This window comes from Vicugna pacos, chromosome 9, assembly GCF_048564905.1.
Source record: "Vicugna pacos chromosome 9, VicPac4, whole genome shotgun sequence".
Lineage (NCBI taxonomy): Eukaryota > Metazoa > Chordata > Mammalia > Artiodactyla > Camelidae > Vicugna > Vicugna pacos.
This window is the reverse complement of record NC_132995.1, coordinates 2,979,072-2,989,614: the sequence shown is the minus strand read 5'-3', so window position 1 is coordinate 2,989,614 and position 10,543 is coordinate 2,979,072. Positions and strand designations below refer to the sequence as shown.

Below are 10,543 nucleotides of genomic sequence, written 5' to 3'. Positions count from 1 at the left end.
GCTGTAGGGCTGAGAACTGAAAGCTTCCCCACGACTTCCCGTAGGTCAGCGCCTCTTGCCGGAGCGGTCTGCTCTTCACAAGAGGAGCGGTGCTGAGGCCAGCAGGTCGGCTTGGACGCAGGATCATGACTGTGGTCCTTCCTACCCTGCTGTTTCTTGGTGAGTCTGGGAGAGAAGGGTCGGGGTGCAAATAGGTGGTGGATCCAGGAGGGCGGGTCTGGTTCTCACTCGGTGTCTCCTTCTAGGGTTGCATCTGGGCCAGAGCACGCAGGCACAGAAGGGTGAGTAGTCCTTGTAACGCTCCCAAGGACCCAGCGGGGTTTGGGCCAGATATCAGCTTTCTTGGCAGCTGGAAGGGGGACGCAGCATTTAGACTGGGGGTGGGAGAGGGGACGGAGGGGAGGAGGATGTCAGAAGCAGACACCGTTGTGAGTTCATTACCTGTTGCCTTGCTTCCAGCAGATCTCCCCCAACCTCGGATCACAGCTCTGCCAGGATCCGTGGTTCCATCTAAGGAACCTGTGAGCATCCTGTGTGAGGGGCCTGGACACGCTGAGGCGTACAGGATCTCTAAAGTGGGGGACCCTGAGCCCGCGGGCAGAGACAGACAAATCACGCCTCGGAGGACCAACGTTTTGAATACCACAGAGATGACACCAGGCTTTGCAGGGCTGTACCAGTGTTCCTATCAGACAGGAGAGCACTGGTCCCCGTGGAGTGACCCCCTGCAACTGGTGATGACCGGTGAGTGAGACACGCAGGCAGCAGAGCCAGACTGCCCCCTCTGCAGAAGGGGGAACAAGGATTTGGAGACATGAAGCACGCAGGACCAAACCGCCATCCTCAGGAAGGCTCAAGGGTGATGCTCACACAGGTTTCCTCAGGGCGGGACAAGGAGGGGAGAGATGCCAGAGCCGTGTCTGCTCCCAGGAACAGAGAGGGACAGTGCGTACCCGGCCCTTCTGTTTATCACCAAACTTCCTTCTTTCTCAGGAGCTTATGAGAAACCCTCCCTCTCAAGCATGGTTGGCCCTGTGGCGGCTCCAGGGCAGAAGGTGAAGTTGCAGTGCTTCTCCAATATCAAGTTTGATGTGTTTATTCTCACTGGAAAAGACGGAGTTCACTCCACCCAGAACCGCAGCTCTGGCCCCCTGGATGAAGGACACCGGGCTGTCTTCCCCCTGAATCGAGTCTCCTCCAAACAGCCCGGGACCTACAGATGCTACGGTGCCTTCAACCCCTATGTGTGGTCTCATCCCAGTGACCAACTGCAGCTTCAGGTCAAAGGTGAGGAAGCCCCGCCCACCCCTGCCCCTATCCCCTCCCGGAGACCAGCATGCCCAGTTGCAGCAGTGGTGGGGAAACAGGGCTGCAGGTGGGGTGGTGGGATGAGCAGCATCCGCTTAGACGTGAACTTGGGAGGAGCTTGCCCCTCACCCTCCTCGCAGCCCCGCTGCCACATGCCCAGGGGCCGGGAAAGGGTCACACAGGGTCACTGGGACGGTCCCAAGTTAGCCTGAGCAGAGATGAAGAAATCCACCCCAGTTTCATCTCCATTTGCAGGAATTCCTGACCATCTTGATCACACAGAGCCCAGACATTCAACCTGTGAGTAACTGAGTTTAGGTGGAAAGCTGAAAGGAGGTTCCATTGTCTCTCTTCTCTGACTCGGAGGAGAAAGGTTATTCACCAGAGACAGAACTGACTTTTTAAGAGGGCTTCTGGTGGCTGGAGGCAGGGAGCAAGCACATAGAGGAGGGAGGGCTGCTGTCCCAGGGAAAGCAGGTTAGAGGGTCTCGGGATTGCAGATACAGCCAGTAGGATCCGTAGACTCCATTCCTCACTGATCCATCCTGTCAGTGCTGTCGCGTCACAGCGTCACAGTCACCGCTGAGCTCCACTCCCCGAAGACAATCAGATAACCTTGTTCTCTGCTGGCTTCGTCTCTTTACTGCCCTGAGGACACACAAATTATGAGAGCTATTTCTACAACGAATTCACGGTGTCCCCCTGCTAACATCTGTCCCCTCCTCTGAGCCTCACTTCCTTCACATAAGTGGAAGCCAGTTCTGCACAGGATTAAGGACTGTTGAGCTAAGAGCTTCTGTGTTTGTGACCACTGACACTCCCCCTTCCACCTTGAGAAGAATTTAGTATGAACCCGCCTCCAGTCCCGTGCCGTGCCTCTGCCCGTGTCCATGATGTGTGTGTGCTGGGGGACCGTTCACGGAGACGCCGCCCCACCTGCGGAGGCTCTCAGGTGGGCGCGTGCCAGAGGAGGAGTTTCTTCCGGGGCCTGTTGCTCCTGAGTCCGCCATGCGTCACCCCAGGGGACACGTGCAGTGGGCAGCCAGCTTCCTCAGTCTGAGTCAGAGCGTGCAGGAGGGAGACGTGCGTGTGGAATTGGCGAGCAGCAGTGTCGCAAGGAAAGCTGAGATCATGCAGGCACTGCGGGCAGAGTTTGAGGGAAACTAAAATACACAAGCAAACGAAATCTAGTGGGGTCAAAACTACAGAGGAGATGGATAAAACCGGGGTTAGAAAACTATGGCCAGGGAGCTATATCCAGCTCACTGTCTATTTGGTTTAAAAAAAAAAGAAGTTTTATTTTTTATTGAATCTAGTATGCTCTGGCCATGCTTTATTGGAATCCAGCCAACACAGGAAGGATTCTTTGTGTTGTCCGTGGCTGCCTTTGCCCAATGCAAATGCATATGTTTTCTGCATATTTCCACACAACAGCTCAGTTCTTAATTCTTGAAACGGGCACTGCCGTTAGCCTTGCTAACGCCCGCTGTTGATGGAGCCCTGTGGCCCTCTCCTGAGCAGCTCCGCCTCTGCCGCGGGCGTTGGCAGATATTTTCCACAACGGGGCAGGCAGTCAGTGTTGGGCTGTGTGGACATGGGTTCTCTTTCGCAACCACCCGACTGTGACCCTGTGGCGCAAAGCAGCCACAGACGCGATGTGGAAGTGAGTGAGCGCGGCCGTGTCCTGACCAGATGGTAAACCCGGGCGCCGAAATTTCGGTTTCAGATTGTTTGCCTGTGTTGCAAAATTTTACCCTTCTTCTGATTTATGTCCACAGTTTAAAAAGATAAGCCTAGTCCAAGCTCGAAAGCCACAGGAGAATAGCGATTGGCTGGGGTTTGCGCCATGGGCTGTTTCCATATGGACACAAATTTCCATTTCCAAGTCCTTCCTTGTCTATGACCATGGAGCAAGCAAACGAGGTGTCAAAGCTCATGAGCCTTTTCTAAGAAACGGGGTCCACAATTCTGAGCAAGATGGGTCTGTGGCTATACAGGGAAACGGTGCCGTGTGTGAAGGTGCTTTGTCAAGGGTGGCTGCTCCAGCACCGTTTCCTCGTTTGCAGCCCTGCCTCACAAGCGTAGCTTCGAGGGGGAGCGCCTGGGCCTTCTGATTGGTGCCCCAGTGGCCGCTGGGGTCCTTATCCTGGTCCTGCTCCTCTTCCTCTGCTGCCGTTGCAAAGCCAAAAACGGTAAGTCCTGGAGGTGAGGAGGGGAAGCCTGCGCAGAGCTCTGTGGTGCGAGTCCGGCCTGGAAGTGGGGAGATGGGGAGGGGCCTTTGCTAGGGGCGGGGAAGGGGTCTGAGCAGGTCCAGAGGCAATGAAGTGTGGGCAGATTTGCTGACTCATGCTGTGATTGTGGTAACTTCCTGAGCCCCATCTCCTATCAGGAAAATGAGAAGACAGGGCTGGGGGCGATCTACAACCACGCTCTCAAAACCATGACATTCTCTTTTGCTTTATTCACTAGTTTGTTGTATTTTGTAGATTATAGATACAGAGAACAAACCAGTGGTTGCCAGTGGGGAGAGGGAAGGGGGAGGGGCAAAATTGGGGTGGGGGATTAAGAGATACAGACTATTAGGTGTAAAATAATCTGCAAGGATGTATTGTACAGCTTGGGGAATATATCAGATATTTCCTAATAAATATAAATGGAGTATGACCTTTAAAATCTGTGAATCACTATATTACACACTTGTAACTTCTATAATATTGTACATTAGCTATACTTCAGCTTTTAAAAATGGGGGAAGGATATAGCTCAAGTGGTAGAGCACGTGCTTAGCATGCATGAGGCCCTGGGTTCAATCCCCAGTACCTCCTCTAAAAATAAATACATAAATAAATAGATAAATAAGTAAATAAGCCTAATTACTTCCCCAACCAAAGTAAACGTCAAAAAAAATTTTTCTTTCAATGACCGTCTCTTAGTCTGTTGGAGCTGCTGTAACGGAATACCACATACCTAGTGGTTCAAACTGCAGACATTTGTTTCTCACAATTCTGGAGGCTGGGAGGCCCAAGACGGGGGTGCTGGGACCCAGTCCCTGGTGAGAGCCCCCTGCAGACTGCCACCTTCTTGCTGTGTCCTCTCAGAGCAGAGAGAGAGCATGAGGGAGCTGGCCTTTCATGAGAATTCCACCCTCGTAACCTCATCTAAACCTAAGCACCTCCCAAGGGCACCACCTCCCAACATCATCACTTGGGGGCTGGGTTTCAGCAGATGAATTGGGGAGGGGTGGACACAAATACACAGTCCTTAACAGCCTCCTTTTCCCTCCAGATGCTGCCAGGAAAGAGGGGCAGCCAGAGGCAGCTGGGCCAGCGGATGGACAGGTAGGAGCTTCCTCCCCTCCTCTGTCCCCAACTGTCCCTTGAGAACTCACGTCACACCACTTTCATGTTCTCACTTCCTTCCTCAGGCATCTGAAGCTACAGACCCACAGGAGGTCACCTATTCCCAGCTGACCTGCAGTGTCCCCCACCAGGGGACAGCTGGGACACCCTCCCTGCCCAGGCAGACCCAGGCCAGCGAGTATGCAACACTTGCTCTGAGATAAGCCGGGCAGCAGTGCCAGCGTTTCGTCTGGACAGTAGAACTTACAGCTCCCTGTGGGGAGCTCCCGCCTCTGGACTCGAGGCTTCTAAATCTGAGACCGTCAGTCTGGCTGCGGGAACCCACGTTACTCAGAAGGTCCCACCGCCCCCTCTAAATCTAGAGACCTCAGCATTAGCACCCAGTCAGTGCCAGAATCTCTACTACAATTGCCCAGGAATTCCAGAGACACTCCAAAGTTATCAGAAGGGCCATAGGGTAATGTTTCATAAGTTTTCGTTATTCATCAATTAAACAAATATACTTAAGTCCTCATGGGTGCCAGGTTTCATGTCACAGCCTAGGGGCGCAGGAAGGATCCTCAAGACCCATTCCTTTTGTCACAGAGCTGGTTGTCCAGGGCAGAGGCCAGCAACCTGCCGCCCACAGGCTGGCAAGCCAGTTTTGTCCCACACATTTTACATTTTTACACTTTTTAAACGTTGCTTTTGCTTTTTTTAGTGGTAAAATATACATAACATAAAGTTTACCATTTTAACTATTTTTAAGTGCAAAATTCAGTGGCACTAAGTACATTCACACTATTCTACATCCATCACCACCATTGCATTTTATATAGTTGGAAAAGATAAAAGAATATTTTTAACAGAACTGCACATTTTTAACATGCACCATTTGATGCATTTGGACAAAAGCAAACCATGTGGTAACCATCACCACAATCGAGGTACAAGACATCTCCATATTCACGAAGCCCAAAAGACCCTAAAAAAGATAAAAGCATGCAAAAAAAATATTTTATGACATGTGAAAATTATACGAAATTCAAACTTTAACATTCATAAGTAAAGGTTTATGGGAACAGCCGCACATGTTCATTTCTGTTATCTGTGGCCGCTTTCACACCATCGTGGTAGAGTTAAAGAGTTGCAACAGGAACCAGATGGCTCTCAGATATTTACTATTTGGCCCTTGATAGAAAACATTTGCCAACCGCTGGTCTCCTGCGATGGTTCCCAAACTTCAATTTGACTAAGAATTACAGGGGGTACGGGAATGGTGGAGGGGAAAGGTTAAAGATTGGCTCTGTGGCTTCTTCACCCAGCCAAGGACAGGACTTGGGAAACAGTATCATTTATAAAATTCCCAGCTGTTTCTAATACAGATAATTAAGAGACATCAACTTAAGAGAGATGGCTTTGGTACTGTGATTTTTCAAGCTTGGTTGCATATTCAGATCAACTAGAGAATTGTTTAAAATCCTGGGAACCAGATCTCTTCCTCCCACCCTGCCACATTTTGATGAGATTAAGGTTTGATTTGATTCAGTTGGAATGGGACCCCAGCAGTAAAATTCCTTAAGGCTCCCAGATTATTCCAAGGGGCAGCCAAGGCTGAGAACCAGTGATGTCGTGCAGAAGTCAGCAAACTGTTAATATAAATGGTGTGACTGTGTTCCAATAAAACTTTATTTATGTTGCTGGAAGATTGGCCCCATCCCTGATGAGCCAAATAACTCAGAGACAAGGTCTTGGAGTTGAGAAGAAAAGAGGCAGCTTTATTGCTTTGCCAGGCAAAAGGGATGCACAGCAGGCTGGTGCCTTCAAAACTGTGAGCCCACCTTGGGGATGGCGGGGTGGGTATACAGCCAGAGCTCAAACAATAAAGCAGAACAATCAACAGAATGATTTTCTCATCAGAAGACTCAGAATGGCGTCATGATGCCTCCAGGCGACCAATTCTACAGAGGTCAGTGGTTCTTTATCTCGTGGGCACTCAAGGCGTGGTCTTCTCGGTATTTAGCCTGCTTTGGGACGGCTACAGTTCTGTGACCTTCTCCCTGGAGATCGACTCAGAGACCAAGCATCATTATAGCTTTTGATGACTGGAATAAAGTAGAAACAGTAAGGTCAGTAGCTTTAGTTTTAACAGTGGGTCTGGAGCTGTGAGTAGCAACCGGTCAGTCAGGTCAGTTGACTGTTTAAGGCAAAGCATAAGAACAAGCGATCTGTTAGCCTAAGTGTGGCCGTTTTATTAATCCTCCTTCACTTACAGAAACAGGAGACTGGCCCTCAGCCTGCAGTTTTACACCAGACCAGGGACTGGCAAACCATCACTCATTGGCCGAATCTGGCCCATTGCCTGTTTTGTAAACAAAGCTTTATCAGAGCGGTCCGTGCTCATTTACACATTGCCTGTGGCTGCTTTTCCATCACAACAGCAAAGTCCAGTCTTTGAGGTGGAGAACTTGGAGAACTGTGGTGCACAGAGCCCGAAATATTTACTGTCTTGCCATTTACAGAGAAGGTTTGCCAACCGGTGGTCTCGTGGGTGAAGAAAGTTAGGTGAGGGGGGAGGGTATGGCTCAGGGGTAGAGCGTGTGCTTAGCATGACAAGGTCCCGGGTTCAATCCCCAGCGCCTCTATTAAATAAATTAATAAACCTAATTACTCCTGTTACGAAAATGACAGGCCAGCCAAGAAACAAGCACCACTCGGAGGGTTGGAGTACTCAGAGGTATTACGCCGGCGGGCTCAGAGGGGCTTCTGCTCCGAAGCTCTGAGCACCTCCAAGATGTGCGCATGAGGTTTTATAGGGTAAAGTACAAGCTTGGGGTATTCGGCCAAAAGGCATGGAACAGCTTTAGCAGCATTATCATCACAAAAGTGAAGGTGGGGAGGCCGCGAACCAACGTTCCAAAGCCAGATATGTATCTTTGAAAATCCAGCTGGCTAGCAAAAAACATAAACAGCAAACCAACACTGATTAACTTAGATTTACAAGTTAGTCCAGCAGAACTCAGATCAGTATTCCGATACTTAGACTTGTGAGTTATCTTGTTAGCCCAGCCCAGCCTCTCCTTCACATTCCTAGACCTGTGAGTTATCTTGTTAGACCAGCCCAGCCTTTCCTTCACACTCCCCCCTGAAAATAAATAAATAAATGATTTTTTAAGAAAAGAAAGTTAGACAAAATACCCTGTAATAACGCATCCGGCCAGGTTATCCGAAATGCTAGCCCGCGGGGCCGTGGGGATTGGCAGGGTGAGCAGAAGCCAGTCGCGGAGGCCACAGCAAAGGATCCGTGGGCACAAGGTGCAGACGGAGGACACATCCCAGCAGTCCGTACAGGATTATTAATTGTAGTCATCATCATGAACACCTTACGTATATACAACTAATATGTAAAAAGTAAAATTTAAACACCCGCCATCCCTTTGGATAAAAAGACATTGTAAGCACACATCGCCCCACGTGTTAGGAGCCACAAAACATTGCTTGGATTGAGCACCAAGTGGGCAGCGAAGTGAAGAGAAGGGAATCAGCTGAGGCCAGACTCTAACAGGTCTTGAAAATCCTGCTCAGTCTGGATTTTGCAGAAAAGGGGGTTGGGAATCCGGGAGCAGTTCTGAGCAGAGAAGTGACAGGATCAGAACAGCACCTGGAGGCCACCATGGAGACCGGCCAGGAAGGGAGGACCTGAGCAAAGGGAAGTTCATCTGAAGGCTGACAAGGGGACCCACATCAGAGGCCAGGTCCGAGCCCAAACGGAAAGGAAGGAGCAGCTCTCAGAGCTACCGGGAAGGCAGAAGACGGGCCGCACCACCTGACTGGCTGCTGTGGTTTGAGTGAGAGGAAGAACCTCGGGAGGGCAGTTTGCAACATGCCTCTAACCAGCAGATGTGAGTCACATTTGACTCAGCAAGCCTGTTTTAGAAACTTGACCTCAAGAGATGGTTACCCAACGTGGAACTGTTTTCTCAGGAAATTCTCAGTTCAGTGTCCTTTAAATAAAAAAACACGCAGGTTGACCTGAACAAACAGCCAGCCAGTTATTTCTCCAGCAAAAAAAGGGTTTCTCTAGAATCAGCAGAAAATTGCGATTCAGGGCCTGCAACCACGGTGGGACACATGCAAGTTCTCACAGGGCTAAAGAGACCACTTTTATAGAGGGGACACGTTGAGAAGACTGTAGCAGACAGAGTTCATGGCTTTTCATTGGTTGAGTTGTTGCCAAGAAAGAAGAGGGGTCTTTCTTCTTCCTGTTGGATTCAGCCATCCTTGGGGGCTGTAAGAGTTCCCCCTTCTCGTCTCCCAACTCTATCTGAGGTTTCTGCTTATTCATTTTTTCACACATGAGCACAAACACACAAGTACAGGCACACACACCCGTGTGCACATGAACATTCACACAAATGTAGAAATTATGTAAAAGTAGAGCATGGCAGTAATAAAGACAATGATGTACATGACAAAATAGGAAGCTATTCATTTATTTAAATCATACATATATTTATATAATATTTAATAATATATACTAACATGTTACATATATTTGAATATGCATATTTATACATTTATATTATGTATAATATACATGTAACATATTATGGTAATCTATTATATATACGTTTATAAGCATGATTTAAATGACTGAATAGTTTTCTATTTGGTCATAATTATATATAACATTCATATCAGTACATTTTCTATAGCTATATCTACAGATACAGAGAGAAAGAGGTGAAAAGTGTTCAGGATAGTTTTAAGGGGAAAAACAGCAGGAAAAAGCATTTTTCCACTGTTACTTCTGGATGGTAAGAAATAGAGATGTTCTCACTCTGTTCTTAGAACTACCGTCTACCATTTGAATCACAAAGATGTAACATTTCTATAAAAATAAATCTACTTTAAAATATTCATTGCCTCAGTTTTTCCATGTCTATGAAATTCTACATAAGAAAAGGAAAAAAATTTTTTTACAGGATGGCTAATTCACAGTATCTGTAAGAGCTACAATATTTAGCCATTAAAAGGATTTACCATGTATTACATTACTAATACGGCTTACCTGGCCTCTGTGTGGAAGGGCCTGTGCTTCCAGTGTGTCAGAGTCTGCACAGGGTACAAGATCAAATAACTCCTTTTCTGGATTTACGGTAAAGAGAATGCCCACTTCACAAAAGTGATGCTCGAACATAGACTATATGGGATTTAGGTAAAAATGAGAGCTCTGCTCTGCAGGAAAATTACAGCCTGGCAATCTCACCCAACCAGAGTACCTTTCAATGGGTCGCCACTCTGGTTTCGTGTAAGGAACATAAAACGTTCCCACTGAACACGCCACCTCAGTTTCCCTTGTGAAAAACACGTACTGCTACGGTAAGGAGGACTTTTATTCTCAAAAGCAGATATCCTCAAGTGTGAGCCATGCACCAGCTTCTTTTATCAGAGAAGCTTTCCCCAGACTTCCAGTGTGGATGAACGTTGCTGGGTATAAAATGGTCAACCAGATGACGCTAACATATGTATTCCACAGACAATGTGTTGTGTCATTACCCACATGAAAACCTGAAGTGAAAATGGTTCACAAGTTGAAGGTTCCTGAGTTTATGGAACACTTCTCTGGAAACGGAGTCAGTGAACATTTTCTTTCAGATTCATTCTTTGTTCCCTTGTTCTGTTGAGGATACCTCAGTCAACCCAGTGGCCAATATATCTTTCTCCTGCCATCATTGGGTCAAGAAAAATACACTTAACCTCCATTCCTTTTCTTTAGCTTGCCTAATTAGTTTTTCACTAAAATGTTTGCCAACATCCCATCTCTTCTGTTTTTATTTTCTTATCTTTTGGTTGGGGAGGTACTCAGGTTTTCCTGTTTATTTTTAGAGGAGGCC

The 10,543-nt window shown here is 48.0% G+C and overlaps 1 protein-coding gene across 1 annotated transcript; it reads left to right on the top strand.

The window, feature by feature from the left end:
• Positions 1 to 407: 407 nt before the first annotated feature.
• Positions 408 to 6,276, top strand: LOC107034745 (leukocyte immunoglobulin-like receptor subfamily A member 5). The gene is made up of 6 exons (XM_072968872.1): positions 408 to 744; positions 994 to 1,287; positions 1,564 to 1,608; positions 3,375 to 3,500; positions 4,594 to 4,646; positions 4,733 to 6,276. Exons 1-6 carry the CDS (start codon positions 408 to 410, stop codon positions 4,868 to 4,870), a joined length of 993 nt encoding a protein of 330 aa, XP_072824973.1. The 3' UTR covers positions 4,871 to 6,276.
• The last annotated feature ends 4,267 nt before the right edge of the window (positions 6,277 to 10,543 follow it).